Source organism: Pipistrellus kuhlii, unplaced genomic scaffold (genome assembly GCF_014108245.1).
Source record: "Pipistrellus kuhlii isolate mPipKuh1 unplaced genomic scaffold, mPipKuh1.p scaffold_m20_p_2, whole genome shotgun sequence".
Classification (NCBI taxonomy): domain Eukaryota; kingdom Metazoa; phylum Chordata; class Mammalia; order Chiroptera; family Vespertilionidae; genus Pipistrellus; species Pipistrellus kuhlii.
In genome coordinates, this window is record NW_023425515.1 from 52,678,545 (window position 1) to 52,702,995 (window position 24,451).

Genomic DNA, 24,451 nt, shown 5'->3' on the forward strand with positions numbered 1-24,451 from the left:
AACAGAAGTAAGGAAATAATAAATAAAGATCAGAGTGGAAATAAATAAAATGAAGACTAAAAAGAAATTTTAAAAGATTAATGAAACCAAGAGCTGGTTCTTTGAAAATATTAAAAAATTGACAAACCTTTAACTATATGAACCAAGAAAAAAACAGAGAAGACACAAATAAACAAAATCAGAAAGAAAAGTTACAACTAATACTACAGAAATACAAAGGGTCATAATATAAGCAGTTATAACAAATTGAACAATCCAGAAGAAATGTCTATAAACACACATCCTTTCAAGACAGAATCATGAATAGAAAATCTGAATAGATTTATGATGGAATCAGTACTTAAAAATTTCCCAATAGTAAGGAGATGGAATCAGTACTTAAAAATTTCCCAATAAAAGCCCAGGACCAAGATAGCTTCACTGGTGAATTCTATCAAACATCACAAAAGATTTTATACATATTCTTCATAAATTCTTAAAAAAAAAAAAAAAAAAAAACCTGTAGGGAAAAAAATTTGAAGAGGAGGGAATGCTTCCAAACTCATTTAATAAGGTCAGCATTACCAATATTGAAGCCAGACAAGAACACCACCATCACCACCACCACAAAATTATAGGCCAACATTCTTAATAAACATAGATACAAAAATCTTCATCAAAATATTACCAAACTGATTCAACAATACATTTAAAGGATGGTACACCATGATCAAGTGGGATTTTTTCCAGGGATGCAAGGATGGTTCAACATGTGCAAATCAATCAATGTGATAATCTACATAAATAAAGTGAAGGATAAAAATCATCTCATCTCAATAAATACAGAAAAAGGAACTAATAAAATTCAACATCTATTTATAATAAATACTCTCAACAAAGTGGGAACATACCTCAACATAATAAAGGCCATATATAACAAACCTACAACTAACACCATATTCAACAGTGAAGATCTGAAATCTTTCATCTAAGGTCAGAAACAAGACAAGGATGACCACTCTCACCACTTTTATTCAACATAATATTGGAAATCCACAGCAATTAGGCAAGAAAAATAAATTAAAGCTGAAACCGGTTTGGCTCAATGGATAGAGCGTCCGCTTGGGGACTGAAGGGACCAGGGTTCGATTCCTGTCGGGGCATGTACGTTGGTTGCGGGCATATCACCAGTAGGGAATGTGCAAGAGTCAGCTGATCGATGACTCTCTCTCATTAATGTTTCTAGCTCTCTATCTTTCTCCCTTCCTCTCTGTACAAAATCAATAAAATATATTAAATAAAATAAAATAAAATAAAAAAATAAATTAAAGGCATCCAAATAAAAAAGAAAGAAGTAAAACTTTTGCTATTTGCAGATAGTATGGTAATAGTGTGAGGCAAAAGTAGGTTTACATTTGTATGTGAAACAAAGTATATCCTTGTATTATTACTTATTAATTATTGTATTATTTTCCCATATGAACAACTGTAAACCTACTTTTGTCCCACACTATATAAAGAAAACCCTATAGATTCCACCAAACAAATAAACACACAGACATTAGAACAAATAAATTCAGCAGAGATGCAGGATACAAAGTCAATGTATAGAAATTGGTGGCATTTTTACAGATTAATAATAAACTATCATAGAGAGAAATTAAGAAAATAATCCCACTTATAACTGCATAAAAAGAATAAAATACTTAGGAATAAATTTAGCCAAGAAGGTGAAAGACCTGTACATTGAAAACTATGACATTGATAAAATAAATTGAAGAAGATATAAATGATAAGACATTTGCTACTTATGGAATGGACGAATTAATATTGTTGAAATGTCCATACTATCCAAAGCACTCTACATATTCAAAGCCATCTCTATGAAAATCCCAATGGCATTTTTCACTAGGGCAAATAACTTTAAAATTTGTATGGAACAATAAAAAATCCCAAGTAGCCAAAGTAATCTTGACAAAGAACAAAGCTAGAGGTATCAGTTATCTTTGTGATTTCAAACTACAATATATTACAAAGCCATAGTAATCAAAACAATATAATGCTGGCATCAAAACAGATATAGATCAATTAAACAGAATCCAGAGCCCAGAAATAAACTCACACAGATATGGACAATTATTTTATGGAAAAGGAGCTAAGAACATACAATGGAGAAAAGAAAGTTTCTTCAAGCAATGGTGCTGGGAAAACTGGGCACCCACAGGCTAAAAAATGAAACTAGACCACTATCTTATACCACATACAAAATTTAACTCAAACGATTTAAAGATTTGAATATAAGAAACCATAAACTTTCTAGAAGAAAACATAGATGTAGCTCTATGACATCAACAATGTTTTCATGGACCAGACTCCAAATGGAATAGAAACAAAAGCAAAAACAAATGTAAACATCAAAGTAAAAAGCTTCTGCACAGTGGAGGAAATGATTATCAAAATGAAAAGGCAACCTACTAAATAGGAAAATATATTAGCAAATCATACATCTGATGAGATTAATATGCAAAATATACAAAGAATTCATACAACTCAACAACAAAAGAACAAACAACCTAATTTCAAAAATGGGCAGAGGAACTGAACATACATTTTTCCAAAAACATAGAGATGGCCAACAGGCAAATAAAAAATATGTTCTAGCTCACTAATAATTAGGGAAATGCAAATCTAAACCGCAATGAGACATCACCTCACACCTGTTAGAATGGCTATTGTCAAAAAGATGAGAAGCAACAGGTGTTGGAGAGAATATGGAGAAAAGAGAATCCTGTATATCAAACATGTCAAACTCATAGGCTGCTATGATTCTGACATGCTTGCTGTATATAATAGGTAAACTGGTGTAGCCACTATGGAAAACAATATGGAGAGTCCTCAAAAAATTAGGAATAGAACTACCATATATTAGTTATTCCACTCTGGGTATTTATCCAAAGAATACAAAAATATTAATTCAAAAAGACATATGCAGCATTATTTATAATAGCTAAGAAATGAAGACAATCTAAGTGTCCATCAATGGATGAATGGATAAAGAGATGTGGTACATATATATTATATATATATTAATTTTTATATCTCAGCCATAAAAATAAAAATAAAAATCTTGCCATCTGCAACAACATGAATGGACCAAGAGGGTATTATGCTAAGTAAAATGAGTCAGATGGAGAAAGACAAATAATGTATGATTTCATTCATATGAGAAATCTTTAAAAAAACAAAAAAAAAAGCAAAAAAAACAAAAACAAACTCATAGATACAGAGATTGGTGGTTACCAGAGAGGTAGGAGGTTAGGGGGTGGGCAAAATGGGTAAAGGAGGTTCAATTGTATGGTGAAAAATGATAACTAGACTTTGGTGATAATCACTTGGTAGAGCAGATGTAGAATTATAATGTACACCTGAAACATATAATGCTAATATTCCAATTTTACATCAATTAAAAATATAGACAGAGCCGAAACCGGTTTGGCTCAGTGGATAGAGCCTTCGGACTGAAAGGTCCCAGTCAAGGGCATATACCTTGGTTGCAGGCACATCCCCAGTAGGGGGTGTGCAAGAGGCAGCTAATTGATGATTCTCTCTCATCGATGTTTCTAACTCTCTATCCCTCTCTCTTCCTCTCTGTAAAAAAAAAAAAAATCAATAAAATATTTAAAATATATAGATAGATAGATAGATAGATAATAGATAGATAGATAGACATACAGACATACAGACTTAAAAACTGTCTATTTGTTTCTTCAACTAAGTTGAAGGAAAATGCAAATATATTATTTGGTTTTAATGCTTATTACTCAATTTCTTACTTCCTGTTAACAACGCAATTGTTTTGGAACACAGATATAGTGGATTACCAATAAAATTAAGAATTGCCCAGGCAATTTCTCCACTAAGTCAGACTCATTTTCAACTGAACCCAAGACACTCTCATTTTAATGACTTCTCTTACCTTCCTTCATCTCTTCAGAACCATATGCTCCTTGGACAGTGCTTTCTCTCAACCAAATGGGCCTCTCTTTGGCAGATTTCCCCTCCAGTGAGGCTCGCTGAAGATCTTCTTGGTCATCCATGTTAATGACCACATTCTGAGTATATAAGTCCTCATAGGAGGGACCTTTGGTTGCCCATGCTTCCCGGTGGTGCCCACTTGCCAGGCCAGCAGCTCCAGCAGTAGCTGCTGCACGGTCTTTGCTGAATGAGAAGATTAGAGAGCAGGAAGAAAAATATTTAAGTCTTGGTGTTGGGAAAGGAGGGCAGCTGCCTGGGTGGTTACTGAGAAAATGCTATCTAGCGAACATGTATACAAGCTTTAACAATGCTGAGAAACCTTGTTTATATCTCAGGGTGAAAGTTGTATGGTTATAAGAACACATTATTTTTACACTTAAGTTCTTCAAACTCTAGATTAATCTGGGATATATGAATGATGTCTGCCAGCTATTACCTCTAGCTATACCTAGAGCTGCTTAAAAACTCTTCTTTCCCCTAGCCTTTATACCAGTTATTTGCTGCCTCCCTATGAGTCTAGGCTTAGCAGGTGTCTCTCTGTACTCAATCCATCCATTTATCTTGCTATGTTTTAAAGTATTATGCTATGTTGCAAATAATTTGGAAAGTTTCTTTCTCTTTTCTTTCTGCATTCATCATGGTACTTTTTGAACTATTTACTGTTTGTCTCAATTTAATCCTTTTATGTCCCTAGACATTGTCTTACCATCTTTTACCTATTCCGATGTCTTCTAAAAGGCTGTGTCACTGCATTCACTATAACCTGACTGCTTACTCTGGTATAAACTGGCGTTTTGAATTTTAGTCTCCCTCAAGCATTCACTTTTCTTTCTCTTCTCTTCTCCCTTGGCCTGATCTGTGTTTATATATTTACATACTTATTCTTTACATACTCCTCTCTCACTGAGAATGTCTCTTCTATCCTCAGCCAACATCCTTATTTGTTGTGTAGAGCCTACTTATATGCCTGCCTGCCCACAAGTGTACCTACCTGAGCTAACCATGTGCCTTCTGTCTCCCTCCATACAATAAATGTTTCTCTGGCTCTGACCTGGCCAACTACACTCTGTCCTTTTCTGTGCCTCCTTTATCCAGACTCTTATTTTTTTTATTGATTTCAGAGAGGAAAAGAGAGAGAGAGAGATAAAAACATCAATGATGAAAGGGAATAATTGATAGGCTGCCTCCTGCACTCCCCCTACTGGGGATCGAGCCTGAACCCTAGGCATAATGCCCTTGATTGGAAGTGAACCCAGGACCCTTCAGTCCGCAGGCCGACACTCTATCCACTGAGCCAAAATAGCCAGGGGAGATTCTTAAATGGTTTACTCACTCTCCCTGAAGCTACTACTTCTCTCTGTATAAACTTGAACACATAGCTTTCATCCAAGCTTTATCTTTAGTATTAACTCTGAAGGTCAATAAGTATTAAGTACTTTGAGTAAAGAAGAACAAGAAAAGTGGGGGGAAAGTACAAAACAATTAAAATAAATAAATGTTAGCATGAGGATACTTTTGTAAGTCTCTTGTTTTCAGTACTCTATTATAGGAAATCAAGATTGGTTTAATTCCAGTTTGAAGCAGAAGAGATCTGACCACAAGTCAAACAAATTTTAAAATTTGGAAGAATTTTTTTTTTAATGATATTTTTAACCATGGAGAGTTGACTACACAGATTTTATTTCTATTATACTTTCACCACACATACAGACCAATCTAAATTATCAGCAAATGTGACACTAAAAATCTAGATGAGCGACACGCAGGTTCACTCCTTTCGCATATTTAAATTTCTTCCATGGAGAGAATACACACATTTTACTTAAAGATGACAAAGTTGACAATTCAGTTTTAAATCTTTTTACATTATTTAAGAAATTTTAGAGCTTTTAAAAGATATAACTCTTGCTTAGGAGTGTGGGAGGAATATTATTTCAAACTAAAACTTCAAAGATCTTTAAGGTGAGTGTTAAATAAGAGATGATGGAAAGGGAGAGACTACGGGCAAGGAATTCTACTTAAAAACTTGCTGAAAAGCTGGAACTGTCTATCAACTCTTGAATTAAGTCTACTAATTCTACAGAGGCAGCTTCTGGCTCCTGATCTGGAGATAAGCTAGAATTTAATTGGTTACAGATCAGTAACCAAAGTAACAATCATGCCACTTATTTTTTTTTTTTTTTTTATCATCAGTGAATCACTGTCATCTCTGAACTCCCTTTCCACTCTACTATGGTTTCTTTTCTTGAATTTGGGGTAGGATGGCTATTGCAGATCTGTTATACTCTGAAACAAACCCTTTAGTATAGAAAGGTTAAGTCAATACCACTTCCAGGATGTTATACCCAGGCAGTGAAGCTTGGCAAGGCCATCTCAGCCAGGTTAACACCTTGCAACCTCGCTCCAATAGTCTTTCTCTTGAACTTAGTGCTTAGTATCTCCAAGTATCCCATTCTATCTCTTTTGCCTGTCTCCATTTCACCCTTTATTCCCTAGTGACCAGGCTGTTGAATAGGTTCTTTCTTGATCAGTTTATTTGCTCTATTTTCTTTTTCATCCCTGTAGTCATCACCATTCCTGATGAGAAGCCAGGTTATTTGATACAGTGAGTTGCTAGAGTAGGGGTGTCGAACTCAATCAGAGAAGGGGCCAAAATCTAAAATCCAGCCTAAATCGCGGGCTGAATGGTTTACTGAATAGTCATAAACTGTCATTTTGATGGAAACGCAGCGGAGTGCAGTGATAACAGCGCGGTGCGGGCCACATTGCAAGGCCTGGCGGGACGGATTTGGCCCGCGGGCCTTGTGTTTGACACATGTGTGCTAGAGCCTCTGGCATCACCACCCCTCAGACTGTCTCTGGCATGAAGCAAGGGCTATCTAGATAAAGATCTGGAATGGGAGGTGGACAGTGCTAAGTGGGGAACATTAGAGGTAAAATGCCATTGGTGAAGGTGAATGAACATTATTGTACCCAGGGAAAATCTTGATAAACAGGAAAATAACTATAGTTAGAAGAGGAAACACAAGAATGATTCATAGAGAGTATTATATTGTGTTCTTAAAAACTGCAGTTACAACTTGGACTAATGTGTCCTATGAAAGGGTGTAACAGTAAATGCTATAAGCTCTTAGCTTTTTCCTCTTAGTGTAACACTAGGAGGAAAAAGAAAAGAGGTAGCATAGGAGAACACTCACTGACCCCCAATTCCCTTTTACTAGTATGCTTTTCAAAGAATATAAGCCACTTTTTATGGCATGGCAAAAATAAGGCTGAATCTACAATTCAATTAGGACACTCAAAAGAACAGGAAGCCATAGTCAGAAGTACTAACTCACAGGAAACGCCTATTTTACTTCACTTTCAAGGAAGTTGCACTGAAAACTGAGGCAATCAAGAAAGGTGTGGTTAATGTGCTTCAAAAACAAAAAAAGGTGAATGCTGTATTCCTTAAAAGTTCAGCCTTCAGAACTTGGAAAATTCAAATATCCACAAGAGGCACTACCAATTTAGGATTAGCTGCAATTGCCTGAGTTGCAGCAGGCCTAATAAGCAGAGTGAGTAGTTGAAGTCAAACTTGACTATTTAAAGATTTTTGCCTAAGGCCCACACGTTTCTGCATTCACTACAAACAAGCTTCATCAAGGCACAAGTTAATAAGACAAGTGTGGCAGAGCTTAGAATCTATGAAACACTAGCCTTTAGTCTCCTAGTAAATTAGTTACCCACTCTTTCTCTTCAAAGCACAGGTAGTTAAAACAAGAACAAGCTTAAAGTGTTATTGCTAAGAGCACGGGACTATACTCACCTCTGTTTCAGGGCTGGTATTTCTGTGGGTTCTGGCTCAAGTATTTCATAGGCCAAATTCACATCCTCTGTTTCCCGAAGCAAAGCATAAATGGGCTCAATTTGTTCATTAAACCTTGCCAAAAGTGTGCGTGCATCTTTTTTGGGCATTGCTGATTCATCTTCTTCTACCTCTGTACTACAAAAAGTGCAGCGGAAAGTTCCTACAGAGAAAACAAAAGTCTCAGGTCAGGAAAGAGAAATTCTCAAGACTAGCCTTTAGCAAACTGTTTATATCTCCACTCCTCCTCTAACAGGTTATTAAAACTTTTAAACAAACAAACAAACACAAAACTTTTAAACATACAGAAAAGTTGAGCTTTAAAATGAATATCCACGTGCCCACCATTGAGATTCTAGAATCAACATTTTGTTATACTTAACATATTGCATTTCAATTCATCTCTCATTTTTGATGCATTTCAAATTAATTTCTTACCCCTGATTGCAGCATAGCAAACAGATTTTAATCATATTTCTAACAACCTTATTTTAACTTCAAACCAATATTTTTTTACAGTTTACCAGTGAAACCTGTACCTTTTCCCAAAAGCCTTCTTTTTACACATTACACATTTGGGCCTACATTATGGAGAAAACCAAATAAACACCTGAAACCAAGTCCCTAGTCATCTTGTACACTGTCACGTGGCTATTTCTTCAAATTTATTAACCATTTATACCTAAACAAATTTAACAATCATCTCCAAAATTGAAGTTCAAGAAGCCTTTATTGTTCTTATTTCTTTATCCCTCACATTCAACTTGTACCTAAATTGCACTAATGCCTTAGAAATATCTTAAGATTTTTCACTTCTATTATAGAGTCACTAATCAAAATCACCATTATTTAGCTTGAAAGTTTCCTAAATCTGGTCGTTGGACCTCTAGGTTCTCCTCCATTTCCACGTTTTCTATGCCACTATTTTTGCCATCTCATTGCCCCGATCTGAAGTCTGTCTGGCAGCTGAATTTCTAAAGTCCACAGCATGAAATCTAAATTTCTCATCCTAACCTTATGATTTGCCACAAAACATCACAACCCAACCATAGTCCTTTACCTGTCAAGGAAATTCAAATACTTGAAAGACAACATACTAGACATTAATATTTATTATATTTTATAGTACTTTGTTTCTAAAATGCTTCCATGTATACTTTTTAATCCTTATGTCAATCCTAGAAAATTCTGTCAGAACTGAGGCTCTGAGTTTTGTGATATGTCCAAAGTCACATAGCCAGTAAAAGAAAAGTACATAAGGAAATATTAAACAGTGTATGCAAGTTGTATTAATTATCATTAAATTTTAACTGCCTTCACTTAATATGCTTGAACTGCTGCTTTAACTTAAGCATCTAGAAGCCAAAATGTGTGTGTGTGTGTGTATATATGTATATATATAGCATAGCTACTTAGTTGCATTTGAGATTTTTCTAGTCATTGTCATTGTGTAATGCAACTACTTCTCATAGTTCCTGGTATCATTTTCTAATAAATGAATTACTATATATTTAATGTAAAAATTCTTATATTAAGTAGAATAAACTTTTAACTTATTTTTTTCATTCAAAAGAAAAGAACAGCAACTGTTGAATACTGAGTGCTTACCAAGTATTGCCGATCCTCTGAGGCTGGTATAATTATTGCACATTTAAATTTGTAAAAGACAGAGGTTCCAAGGGATGAAGTAGCTTGCTCAAGGTTATTTAACTAATAATTGTGAGGAGGGGGCAGGATTCAAACCCAAACTATTTTGCTAAAACTCACACTCTTAAACATTACATTCTACACCACTAGCCTCAATTGGATCTCTACTTTGGTTCTTATTTCCAACATCAGCAATATGCATCATTCACTTCTATCCCAATTTACCGGCGTATGGATTAAGAGACCATACAAGTACTTAGTGCCTGGCACATTGTAAGTATGCAAACATTTAGCTTTACAAAGTTACATATGTGATTGATACGTACCCCTACCCTTTAACCTCTCCTTGGTAAGGAATAAACAAACTGGGCATCTCTGTCTGAACACAACACTGGAGCTTACTAGTACTGATATATTTCAAGTAGAAAAAGCTTTTTTACTGCTTCTCACATATAAGCACTCAATACCGTATAAATTCTTTGTTCATATATCGTCTAAAACATTCTTCATCCATCTTGCTGCTGTCCAAATGGTATCTAATCTTTTACACCTCTTCCAAATAAGTGAGAGAGAAAAGCAACCTCTCACAGCTAAGAGATGGCCTACCACTCACAGATAGGTTCTGATGTATTTCTATCAAACAGAATCTCATAGACTACCAATATCAGAAAAGGAAGGTCCACTGTGACCATGGTGCAGAGCCAAGTCTGCTTGAGTAAGAATACAGACAAAATCAAGGTCTCTGTCCAACCATATAAACACACACAAAAATGTCAGCTAACCAGGACTACTGCTTCTTTACCAGTTACAGTTTTAACCTGACCCTGTTCTTCTCACCTTCTGGACAAGGCTTATTAAGATAACCAATCGGCCAGTGTGGCTCAGTGGTTGAGCACCAATCTATGAAACAGGAGGTCACAGCTCCATTCCCAGTCAGGACACATGCCCAAGATGCCGAGTTGCAGGCTTCATCTCCAATAGCGGGGCATGCAGGAAGTAGCTGATCAATGATTCTCATCACTGATGTTTCTATCTTTCTCCCTCCCCCTTCCTCTCTCTGACATCAATTAAAATATATCTTAAAAAAAAAATACCCAATTATAGAACTAGTGGCCCAGTGTGTGAAATCATGTGCAGTAGGCTGCCTGCTGCTTCTGCTGGAGGCAGGAGCGAACCGTTGGTGCTGGAGGGAGCTGGCAGGGAGCGTCCATCCCCACCCACGGGAGCGGGGTGGCAGGAGAGGGAGAGACCAAGAGGTGCTCCATGCATCTCCTGGTGACAGGATGCACATACTGCCCTGCCCACCCATGCACTCCTGCTGCGCACGCAGACTCCTGGTGATCGGTGGTTACACGTGAGGGCATGATGACGATTTGCATATTAGCCTTTTATTACATAGGATTCCCACTTCTTGACAACACCCAATCCAGACCAAATCCAAACCTTCCCTGAGTTCTCCCCAAAATTACCTAACAAAAGCCCCAATTCTCCATCCAGCGCATTCTTACTGTGACACTCCATACTTCCTCATGGCATGTGACTTCCCATGTTGCAGAAAGCATCAATATACCCAACTTTGTTTACCTGTGGGTTGTGTTACTGATGGATTTAACTAGTGGGCATCAATATAAAAATTCTAGTTTAATCAACTGGACAAGCATGGTGCAGAGCCAAAATAAAGACAGAAAGAATAAGTTCTTTTTTCTTTGTGGTGAAAAGATGTAAACTTACTTTAAATATCTGAATATTTGTTACCAATTGGTCATTAAAATGGATTAAGTTACAAGCTAACTTATTACAACTGCTCAAAGCTCAAACGTGAGATGTAGACTAGAAATTCTGATATGAGAATCAACAATATGTTGTAACTGAAATCATAAAGTAGATGAGAATATCAAAGGAGATTAAGGAGAGTGAGAAGTATAGGCAGTCAAGGCATAAACCCAAGGAAATAAGAATCCGTAAGACAGAAATGGTACAACCAGAGGAATAGGATGGTATTTCAAGGGAAAAATGGTTTGGTGTTAATTTCTCAAGGTAAAAAAGAATGGAAAACTAGCTTCTATATTTAGTAACAAAGGGTATTAGTGACCTTAGCTAGAGAGGTTTTAGTTGGTATGCTATCTTAAATGATTTTCTAACTATTCCAGGTTACCTCAGCTTCTTTGCTTCAACAAAAATAGAATAGAATCCATGTGGGAGTTAAAAAATAAATCATATAAAATAAGGTCTAAATCCATTTTCAAATACCTGCTGAATTAAAAAGGGAAAAAATGCTGATGTGGGACTTACATTAAATTTTGAAAGATGGACACTTACAAAGACTGTCAATGAAAACTAGAGAATACTGCAAAAAAGTTATGTAATTCAGTTTTAAAATTTTAAAGAAAGTGAAGAACTAATATCTATATCTATACATCTATATATATCTATATCTATAGCTATATCTATACATGAAAGCTTAAGTGACCATCCAGTCATTTGACCAGTAGCTATGATGTGCACTAACCACCAGGGGGCAAATGCTCAACAAACAGGCATGGAAACATGAAACAGATTGATGAATCTCAGAGGAAAGGGGGGAGAGGGAAGGGTGGGAAGAGATTAACCAAAGATCCTCTATGCATACTAGCGGCCTGGTACATGGATTCGTGCACCGGTGGGGTTCCTCAGCCTGACCTACAGGGATTGGGCCAAAACTGGCAGTCCATCCCCTGAGGGGTGTCAGATTGCAAGAGGGCACAGGCCAGGCCGAGGGACCCTACCAGTGCACAAGTCCGTGCACTGGGTCTCTGGTATAAGTATAAAAGCAAGTGCTCCAACTGGAGCACAGAAAGACAGCTAAGACAAAGGGTAACACTATAATCCTCTCAACCTATGTCTTCAGAGCATTACAAACAGAGCTCCTCAAAGTCTTGGACCAGGCACACTTTGCTACAGAGCCTTGTACTTGCTGTTTCCTCTGCCCAGAATGCTTTTCCTCCAGACAGGTGAGTGGCAAGTCTCCCTACTTAGTTCAGTTCTTTACTCAAAAGTAATGTCAGTGAGACCTTTCCTAACTCACATCACCTAAAATTTCAATACTGTCCTGCCCTTCCCTTTTCCTTAACATTTATCACTATCAAATGTTTTATTATTTATTCAATTATTTATCATTAAAAGTGTTATGCTATGCTGACTTTTTAAAAGTCCTCCCAAATACCCATTTCTCTTTTGAAGGCAAGATACATTCAAAACTTCAGCTTCAAATAAACAAACAAATGTGCGAGTCAGTGTTGCTCATCCATAGAAAATAGCAATGCTTTTATTTTGGGGGGAAAAAGAGATCACTGTTAACATCATCATCTGATAGAAGGGCAATCTGAGAATAACAGTCCTTTAACTTGAATAAATTTGGTTTGTGGGAGAGAGAACATATAGTCATAAGAGACCTGAATTCTAGCCTCACCCAGATAACTTTCCAGACTGGGGTTTAATTTAGATGAAGATTTACCAGGAGTTACTTGTTGAAGGGCTTGTTTCAGTTCTAAAAAGAGTGGCTTACATATTACTGTGATTTTATCCTACTTATAAGCTAACAAATTATCCTACCAGTTTCATGGATGTTGGAGAAAGACACAGGACTCCCAGGTCAGAGACGAAGAACTTTATTAATCAGGGCAGTAGCAGTGGTCAGTTTTGTGACAGTTCTGTAAGCCCCCAATTCCCACAGGGTGACACAGAGAGAGCCAGGTAACAATTGTATATGCAATGGGTTATGTTGCAGGAGAGAAACCCTGAGGTTAAGAAAGCCAACTCTTTATAATGGCATAAACATGCCTGTCCTTTGCTCTGAAGGGTGATGTTACCTTTACTATGCTGAGCTGAGCAGACATTTTGTGAAGAAAGACTATTACATTTTTTTCCCAGTTACATTCACATTCAATATGCAATACAGCATAATGGTGAGAGTATCATACAATTTACAAAGTGATCCCCCAATATTTCAAGTACCCACAGGGCAGCATACATAGGTATTACAATATTATCCTATCTAATAAAGAAGGAATAAGCCGTCACAAAGATGGCAGTGCCCACAAACAATAAGGGATATGCTAATTGACTGCTTCATCCTCAAAGATGGCAGCACCCACAGCCAATAAGGAGGGAATATGCTAATTGACCACCCCGCCCTCGAAGATGGTAGTGCCCACAGCCACAAGTTGGCAGTGTCCAGTCCCCTCAGCCCCACCAGGGTGGCAGGCACGTGGCAAGACTGGGCCTGCCCCGAGGCAGGCCCGGCTGCTCCGCGCACCTGCCTCTGGAGTCCACCAGTCCCCTCAGCTTCCCAGGGCCAGCCGAGGCTTGCACTGCCTGCGGTGGCAGCAGCAGAAGTGTGATGGGGCATGCCTTCCCTGATCAGTTGGTCCCCTCCTGCCCCTGAGAGCTCCCAGACTGTGAGAGGGGGCAGGTTCTGCTGAGGGACCCCCACTCCAGTGCATGAATTTTCATGCACCAGGCCTCTAGTCTATAATAATAAAAGCATAATATGCAAATCGACCAAACAGCAGAACAACCATCCAGATGACCTTCCAGAAGAAGCCAGGGCTGTGAATGCAAGAGATCGAGGCAGCCTGCAGGCACCAGGGCTGAGAAGGTCTACACTTGCATGAATTTCATGCACCAGGCATCTAGTTGACTATATTCTCTAAACTGTACAGACCCATGACTAATTTCATAACTGCCAATTTGTACTTCTTAATCCATTTATCTTTATCCAGTCCTCCAAACTTCTTCCCCTCTGGCAACCCTGTTTGCTCTCTGTATCTATGAGGCTGTTTCTGTTTGGTTTGTTCATTCATTTTGTCTTTAAAGTCTGCATATAAGTGAGGTCATATAGTATTTGTCTTTCTACATTTATTTCACTTAGCATAATACCCTCTAGGTCCATCTATGCTGTCACAAGTAGTAAGATTTCACTTTTTTTTTTTTTTTTTTAAATATTTTATTGATTTCAGAGACTAAGGGAGAGAGCAATAGAAACATCAATGATGAGAGAGAATCATTGATTGGCTGCCTCCTGCACACCCCACACTGGGGATTGAGCTCGCAACCCAAGCACGTGCTCTGACTGGGAATAGAACAGTGACCTACTGGTTCATAGGTCGATGCTCAACTACTGAGCATGTCAGCTGGGCAGATTTCATTCTTTTCTATGGCCAAGCAATATTTCATTAGATATACGTAACACCACTTTTTTTATTGACTCATCTATTGATGGGCACTTGGGTTGCTTCCATATCTTGGCTAGTGTAAATAACATTACAATGAACATAGAGTGCATTACCTCTTTTAGAATTAGTGTTTTGGAATTCTTTGATATATACTTAGAAGTAGAATTGCTGGGTCATAAAGCAGTTCTATTTTTAATTTTATATTAAAAATGCTGTTTTCCACAGTGGCTGTACTAATTTGCATTCCTACCAACAGTGCAGGAGTGTTTCCTTTTCTCTACATCCTAGCCAACACTTGTTGTTTGTTGATTTGTTGATGATAGCCACTCTGACTAGTGTGAGGTGATAACTCATTATGGTTTTAATTTGCATTTCTCTGATAATTAGTGATGTTGAGCATCTTTTCATATGTGGGGGAAGTCTATTTTTATTATACTGAACAGAAAGCAAGCTTGCCCTTTGCTTTGGAAACAATATCTGTATCTTCCAAGGCTGCTCATTATATAAATATCCTTGAAAAAGGTAGTCCAGAAAAAAAGGCAGACAGAACCTCTACTTGCAAGACATGTATAACATATGAGAAACCAAGGAGAACTGTCTGTTTCCCAACAATTACCATGTCTAGCAAATAATACAAGAGGAAAAGCTAGCTTGACATCTCTGAATTCTATATTTATCACAAAATACAAGTTGTAAACAAGAAGCAGCCTGTCAAAAGCCAGGTCTAAGAAGAAAAATAATAAATTCTATATTTTTCTGAAAAATGACTTATGATTAGCTTAACATACCAGCAACATTTTTATAAATTTCACTAAACATTAAAAAATGCAGCCCTGGCTGGTTTGGCTCAGTGGATACAGCATCGGCCTGCGGACTGAAGAGCCCCAGGTTAGATTTCAATCAAGGACATGTGCCTTAGTTTCAGGCACATCCCTAATAGGGGGTGTACAGGAGGCAGCTGATCAATGTTTCTCTTTCATCGATGTTTCTAACTCTCTATCCCTCTCCCTTCCTCTCTGCAAAAATCAATAAAAAATATTTTAAAAATGCAAATAAGTGCCGAAACCGGTTTGGCTCAGTGGTAGAGCGTCTGTGGACTGAAAGGTCCCGGGTTCGATTCCGGTCAAGGCATGTACCTTGGTTGCGGGCACATCCCGGGTAGGAAGTGTGCAAGAGGCAACTGGTCGATGTTTCTCTCTCATCAACGTTTCTAGCTCTCTATCTCTCTCCCTTCCTCTCTGTAAAAAATCAATAAAATATATATATTTTTAAATGCAAATAAGCTTTTCCCAAATCAGAGGTGGGGGTGGGAAACTTTGCACACACTATGAACATAAATAACCTCTGTCATCAAGAAACTTCAAGTTTAATAGAGATGAAAGGTATCTGGAGATAAACATGATATGGGATCAGTGAAAAAATAAAGCACATAAATATTTTGGAGTTAAAAGAAGGAATATGACTTCTGGCAGTAAAGATTTATGGAGAAAGTGTGCCTTTTGAGGTAGACTTTAGAAGAAAAGTAGCTATTAGAGAACAAGGACAGGGGGAAGAGAATGAGACCTACTAGATCATCATAAGAGAAGTTGGTAGTTGAAAATAATGCTAGCCTGCAATTTCAGTCTACTAGGAATATAGTCATCAAAAAGAATGGTAAAAAACAGAATTGAAAGGATTAAACTACAATAGCCATAAATATAAATGGGTCTTGAATGCCAAACTTCATTTTGATTTTATTCTTTAGTAATAGAAAAGTGATTGAAGGGTTTGGGAAAGAATATGAAGTCATCAAAATGAATATTTATAGCCGGGCTGGTGTGGCTCAATGGTTGAACGTTGACCCATAAACCAGGAGGTGGTGGTTCGATTACAATCAAGGCACATGCCTGGGTTGCAAGCTCAATCCCTCTCTCCCTCTCCGTTCTTCTCTATGAAATCAATAAAAACATATTTTTTAAAAACCAAAAACTAGTATTTATAAACACTGGTCTGCCTTAATGGCTTGAAATGGTCTTCAATAAGTCAACCGGAAGTCCTTAACTGAGTGTTTTCATAAAAAATCACCATTAATTAATATCCAGGTCCCACCCCAGAGATGCTGATTCAGAAAGTCTGGAGTGAGGCCCAGGAATATAAATTTTAAAAGTTCCACAAGGAATTCTAATGTATACCCTTGGTGGAGAGCTGTTGTTAAGTAATCACTATGATAAATAGCCTCACTCTTCTTGTAACTGGATCACTTTGCTCTAAGTAGTATGCACAGAATATGCTACTCAAGCATGAGAGAAGACGCTGAAATTGAAGCTCATAGCTCTTTGTGGTCTTCCTCTTCCCATACCTAAAACCAAGTAGGCAAAAACTGGAAACAGCAAATCCAAACTAAGGAGAATGTGCAAGCTACATCCAAGCATGTGGCAGCAGGGAGAAAATAAAGGCTTCAAAGATTCTTTAGGCAAAACTTGACAAATAATAGGATTAAGAGAAGAAAAAAGAAACAGTGCAATGATAACATATTTGTTTGATCATTAATATTCATAAACCACAAGACAACTAAGAAGGCTACTTCACAGATAATTCTCATTTGTTCATCAAGTCTATGTCAATAGTATTATCCAAATCTAACAGAGGGAATAAAGACTCAGAAAGGTTACGTTTACTAAGACATAACTTAAAAACAAAAATCACTAAGCCTGGATTCAAGTACAAATCTTTCTGACTCAATAATGTATTAGTTATTAATAACTATAAATCTACTTTTGTCCCACCCCATACATAGAAAATACAGGGACAGCCTTCTCTGATATAGCAATGAATAAACAAAGACATAAGACATAAAGGACCAGTTATAAGGACATTTGGGCAAAAGGAAACAGCATGAAAAAAGGCAAGCAGCCCTAGCCAGTTTGGGTCAGTGGATAGAGCATTGGCCTGCAGATCAAAGGGTCCCAGGTTAGATTCTGGTCAAGGACAGGTACCTCGGTTGCAGACTCCTCCCCCGCCCAGGTCCTGGTTGAAACACATGCAGGAGGCAACCAATCAATGTCTTTCTCTCACACCAATGTTTCTATCTTCCCCTTTTTCTTTGGGAAAAAAAAAAAAAATCAATGGAAAAATATTCTCAAGTGAGGATTACAAAAAAAAAAAAAAAGGCAAGTAGGGCCCAGTGTAACTCAGCTTTTGAGTGTTGACTCTGAATCAGGAGGTTACAGTTTGATTCCTGTCAGGCCATATCAAGCTGGGTTGTGGGCTAGATTCCAAATGGGGGCCATGCAGGCAGCAGCCAATCAATAATTCTCTCTCATCTTTGATGTTTCTATTTATCTCTCCCTCTTCCTTTCTTTCTGAAATCAATAAAAATAAAATAAATTTTAAAAAGGTAAGTAAAGGAACGCCTAGTGCGTGTATGATAGAAATAAGATGGTCAGTGAGGCTGTTGTGGAGTGACATGGGGTGGTGGAAACAAAGCCTCAAAATGGGAGGTAAGGGTAGATAAAAGACCCTAAAAATTCTGTTAAGTAATTTAACTTTTCTGAGAGTAGAAGTCTTTAAGGGGGTAGGGGGGCTTTGGAAAAAAAGAGTGACATAACCTGATGTGCTTTTTAGAAGGGTCACTGGCTACTGTAACAAACAGTTCATATGAGCAGCAAGAGTGAAAGCAAAGAGACTAGCTAAGAGTGGTGCAAAATTTAAGTAAGAGTTAATGGATTACATAATTTTTCTTGGTAATACTATGGAAAAACAAAAAACAAAAACCTATACTAGTAAATAAACTCATCCCCACTCAAAAAAGCTTTCAGAATGGAGAAGAGTATGGAGTTCCCTCAAAATACTCAAAATGGAACTCCCATTTGACCCAGTGATTCCACTTCTAGGAATATATCCCAAGAAATTAGAAACACCAATCAGAAAAGATACATGCACTCCTATGTTCATAACAGCACAATTCAAAATATCTAAGATTTGAAAACAGCCTAATTGCCCATCAGCAGATGAGTGGATTAAAAAACTGTGGTACATATACACAATGGAATACTATGCTGAGCTAAAAAAAAAAGAAGGAATTTCTACCATTTGCAATACCATGGATGGACCTAGAGAGCATTATGCTAAGCGAAATAAGCCAGTTAGAGAAATATAAATATCTCACTCATTTGTGGAATATAATAAACAACATAAAATGATGAACAAAAACAGATCCAGAGACAGAGAAGCATCAATCAAACCGTCAAACCTCAGAAGGAAGGCAGGAGAGGGTGGGGAGTAAGGGTAGAGATCAACCAAAAGACTTGCATGCATGCATATACGTATAACCAATGGACACAGGCACCAGCAAGGTGAGGGCATGAGCGGAGGTGAGGGTGGGGTCAATTGGGGGATAAGGACACATAGGTAATACTTACCTTAATCAATAATTTTAAAAGCTTCCAGAAAAAACACCAATAAAACAAAAGATTAACAGTTCCATGTTAAAACCAAGTAACTAGAACCAAACTTCCTAGGATTTTAGTGAGATAAAGAGGAAACTATAAACCTTCAAGATACATAATTAATTTTACCACACTGTAAAAATCCAACCATCATATATACTTTAAGAAGCATATATGGACATTATTTCCCCTCCCTCTGGATGTTTGATAGATTGTGTATACATTTGAAAAGAAAGTAATTGGAAAAATAAGACTGCCAAAGATTGTGATTACCCTCCACTATGCCACAATGTGTTTCTGAAGATGGCATAATTAAACAGAGCACATTTTCTACGTGAACACTATTATAACCTTGAGTTTCAGTTCCTAACCAAGACTTTCAGATTAACCAAGTGACTAACATCGTCTTTTAAGAGCAGTAATAAAATAACCTCAAGCCTCTTTATACTTTTAAAATGTCAACTATTTTCCAAATCAAAGGGTGTTATAAAATTAGAGAAACTGTACAGGGTACAGAATAGACTGAACTTAACATTTTATACATGCTAAAAAAGGCCTAGGATGATTAAAGGATTTGCCCAGGGTAACAGTTATTAACATAGCCCAAGTCTAGAAGTCAGGGGTCTGGAATCCTAATACACTATCACTTTACTATCTTTTTTTTTTTTTTTTTAATATATATTTTATTGATTTTGTACAGAGAGGGAGAGAGATAGAAAGCTAGAAACATCAATGAGAGAGAGTCATCGACCAGCTGCCTCCTGCACAACCCCTACTGGGGATATGCCCGCAACCAAGGTACATGCCCTCGACCGGAATCGAACCTGGGTCCCTTCAGTCCCCAAGCCGACGCTCTATCCATTGAGCCAAACCAGTCTCGGCTACTTTACTATCTTATAAACATTGCTTTAAAAAAGAAAAACAAATAAACAAACTAGAAATGACATGTTAACTGAATATACCGACTATGAAGAAGGACCCAGTATAGTAAGTGTTCTAAAAGACCCTGACAATACTATCATTAATAACCGTAAGTTGTTAATACATTAATAACCGTAAGTTGTTACAACAAAAAACTGTTAATTAAGAATCACTTTACTTTCTTAGCTTTCAAAAGGGCTTTGGGAAAGGGTGGGGGCCGGTTGGTGTTTAGTGGGCTTGGGGTGTAAGGTGAAAGGACTGGAAGGATAACTACAACTTAATATATTACACATTAAAAGATGGGGAGAGTGGTAGGGAGATCTGGGGGAGATAACAGATCAACCGAAGGACTTGTATACATACATATAAGTACAACCAATGGACACAAAACTCTGGGGAGGGAGGGTATGTATGGGAGGGGGGAATGGCAAGATATGTACACAGATAATAAAAAAAAATCTTTATAATTAAAAAATTAAAAAATAAAAGATGGGGAGAGTGCAGACTGGGTTGAATGAGAAAGCAGAGAGAGGAAAAACTAGGTTTCCCATTTTAGCTATACTAGTGACCTAGTGCACGAAATTTGTGCACATTAAAAGGGAAATAATTAAAGGAAATATTTTAATATTGCTATTTGCATTTTCTCTGAAATACAAGTGTCAGAGATTAAAGAAAATTAGTAAAATGTATATGAAAATCTTCCTACTGTCAGAGTCTAGGGTGTCAAGGGAACCAGAGTCAAGTCTCCACCCATGTCTCGAAATTGCAGGAGACCCAGATCCAGCTGGCCCCACCCCCCCTCAAGCCCCGCCTGGCCCAATGCCAGGGCAGGGGGTGGGGGCCTGAGGTCTCCCAGCACAGGCTGGTGGGCACGCCTTGAGATCCCACAGTCTGAGGTTCTCCATAAAGCACCACCAGGTGGAGGGGTGCAGCCTCAGGTCCTCCAGCCTGGCACCAGGACAGGGGGCACGGCCTCAGGTGTCCAAGCCCAGTGCCAGGGCAGGGACATGGCCTGAGATCCCCAGTTAAGCCCCACCAGGTGGGGGGGGGGGGGAGTTAATTAGCATATTTCCTCTTTATTGCATAGTATACTCACCTCAAAAAGGTACCTTTTACTCTGATTTACAAACTTTATTTAATGAAACAAATTTCTTCAGTCTAATTGGGCAAGAGGAAATATATGGAAAAAGGAACCTACATAATAAAAGAGTAAGAAGCAAACTGACCATACCTTCACGACGCCCACAGCCAATCAGGAGTAAACAAATTAACCCAATAAAGATGGTGCGTTAATTTGCATGTGCAGGCCCCAGCCGCTCAGGCTCTCTGGGCAGCATGAGAAGGCTGAGAGGCGACTCCGGGCTGGAGCAAAAAGGTGGCTCCGGCCGGAGTGAAAGCGGTGCCAGCAGCCAGGGGAAGGAAGACCCATGTGTGCATCGGTCCTCTAGTTACCATTATAAAATAGTAACAGACATGACAAGTACATAGCTATATATTTATACTATTTTACCTATAATAAAAAAAATTTTTTTAAAGCATCCTTCAAGTGACTGCAGAACATCTAACACTAAAATATTCATTGCACTCAAAAGGAAAAAATAAGCAGGTTTAATGTATTGCGGGGGGGAGGGGGGGTGGTATTCTAAGTATTTTTAAACTCAGAAGATCTCAAATATCTTAATGATGTGCACAATAAAATCCCACACCCCAACACTCAATTTATCAATGAAACTGTCTTCTGTCCTTCCTTAAATGGACACATCTAGATTTGGTCTAATCATGTATCATTCTTTGACTCTGTAACTCTCATAAAAAGGGAAACTGTATTATGCTTGGGAGGGAAAACAACATTGTGAAGTATGGTACTTGTGTAAATAGTAAAACTAACAATAAATTCTATACATTTGGCCTAAATCAAATTCATTTCAACATGCAGTGAGCAAGCAAAAAGTCTGTGGTTTTGATATGACTAGTTGAAAGACAATACATACTTAACGGAAAATAGAAAATTGAATGCCAGGATCAACTATTTACAAATAAATTAGCTCCTATATAATCAGCATCAAATTACAAAAAAGAAAACACAAATGACTTTTTAAAAGCTCTCAAATCTTCAAGATCAAACACAATAATTAAATAATAAAATCAGACCTAAAGGGGTTGTTATTGTGTTTTGTTTTTTTGTGTTTTTGTTGTGTTTTTATTTTGGGGGGGCTCGAGAGGGGGAATGTTGAAGAACTTGTTCCTTACTTTATTTCCATATTTGCTTTTATTTTTTAACCTGTTCTAATGGTTACCTCCTCCCCCTCAAATCTACACCTCTGAGCTTTCTGGTATCATTTTCTAACTAACACACCCTGAGCAAGATTCCAACTCAGAAATTGAGCGAAATAATCCTAGAAAGATTTCTTTCTGTATTTGTTTGTGTTTTTAGCATTGTAGGAACTGAAAACACTGCTTTTATAAGACATCTCTTGTTCTAAATAGAAAGAGATGAAGATAAGAAAAAGTAACCTGATATATAAAAATTGAAATTTTAATCAGAAAACTGATCTGTCTATAAATCAAAAAGCTTAGCCTGCAGTCACAAGGAAAGAAGAGACTCATATGATTTAACCCCAAATACATACATGAATATCCTATCTAATAAAGAGGGAATATGCTAATTGACCATCACATTCTCACAAAGATGGCAGCGCCCACAGCCAATGAGGAGGAAATGTGCTAATTGACTGCCATTCCCTCAAAGATGGCAGCACCCACAGCCACATTAGAGCAGCGCCAGTCCCCTAAGCCCCACTGGGGCAGCAGGTGCATGGCAGGGCCGGGTCCACCCCCAGGCGGATCCAGCCATTCCACACGCCTGCATAGGGAATCCCCCAGTCCCCTCAGCCCCCCAGCCGCCCAGGGTCAGTCCAAAGCACAGGCAAGTCTCAGATGTTGGCTGCCCAGCCACCCAGGGCCAGCCCAAAGGATGACCAAACTAATGAACAAGCAGGCTGCATGGGGCAACCAGGTCGGCAGGGGGGGCAATTGGAGGCAACCAGGCTGGCAGGGAGGGCAGTAAGAGGTGACCAGGCCGGTGAGGCGGGGTGGGGGGGAGGTAGTTGGGAGTGGCCAGGCTGGCAGGGAGTGGGGGGGAATACAGTTGGGGCCAAGGGAGGCAACTGATGGTGATTAGGCTGGCGGAGGGGGGGGGGGGGGCAGTGAAGGGCAACCAGGCCAGCGGGGGGAGGAGGGGATAGAGAGGGTGGCAGTGAGGGCAACCTGGCCGGCAAGGAGGGCAGTTAGGGGTGACCAGGCCAGTGGGGGGGGGGGGGAGATAGTTGGGGGCAACCATGCCAGTGGGGTGTGTGTGTGGGGGGGGGGGGCTGTTAGGAGCAACCAGGCTGGCAGGGAGGGGGCATTTGGATGCCATTAGGGATGACCAGGCAGGCAGGCAGGTGAGTAATTAGGTGCCAGCAGTCCTGGATTGTGAGAGGGATCCCAGATTGAAGAGGAGCAGGCTGGATTGAGGGGACAATCCCAGCCCCTGCGCCCCCCTGTGCATGCATTTCGTACACCGGGCCTCTAGTCCCAAGCATATATGAAATTTCCTTTAATATTCCAAGTGACTCAGAATTACGGTAACCACTAAAATCCCATTATTGGCTATTTTTAAGACTTATTTAAGAGTTAGTTATTAAAGACTTCTTTTATACTAATTCTAAAATCTGTCTGTCTCTAAGTCATTTTCATGGAATCACACAAAACAAGCTGAATCTCCACAAAAGCTATCCTATTCTTCCCTAATATTCAATCTAAAACATCCTAGAAATTTATATAGCTCTAGGTTTATTACTTATAAGAATGCTACAAACCCTAGAGTACAACATGTGTATGTCCACCTACACACAATTTGATGAGCTGAATTAGATAAAATAATCTCTAAATTCTTATTACTAAGATTTTATTAAATACTAGTGACCCAGTGCACAACATTAGTGCACATTAAAAGGGGGTTAATTAGAGGAAATGATTTAATATTGCTATTTGCTCTTTCTCTATAATAAAGTGTCAGAGATTAAAGGAAAATGGAAAAATGTATATGAAAACCTTCCTCCTATCCCAGGCGTCCTCAAACTTTTTAAAGTGGGGGCCAGATCACGGTCCCTCAGAGAGCTGGAGGGCCGGACTATATGAACTACTAATTCCTACTGTAACACCTCGGCTGCGCTCACTGCCCAAAAAACCTGGCGGGCCGGATCAGACTCCTCTGCGGGCCGCATGTGGCCCGCGGGCCGTAGTTTGAAGACACCTGTCCTATCCCATTGGGGTACACCATGGGACCTAGAGTCTAATCCCCATCGACCCACATGCACCTCAAAATCATGTGAGACCCA

At 38.5% G+C, this 24,451-nt stretch overlaps 1 protein-coding gene across 3 annotated transcripts in view; it reads right to left on the reverse strand.

Annotated features, from left to right (window-relative positions):
- Nucleotides 1-24,451, reverse strand: part of GTF2E1 (general transcription factor IIE subunit 1) — a 46,248-nt gene that overhangs the window by 7,920 nt on the left and 13,877 nt on the right. For all 3 annotated transcript variants that reach the window (XM_036448306.2, XM_036448307.2, XM_036448308.2), the window contains exons 3-4: nt 7,823-8,024; nt 3,956-4,197 (exon numbers count right to left, since the gene is read on the reverse strand). In XM_036448306.2, coding sequence (XP_036304199.1) covers nt 3,956-4,197; nt 7,823-8,024 — 444 coding nt within the window. The remainder of the gene's footprint in view (nt 1-3,955; nt 4,198-7,822; nt 8,025-24,451) is intronic.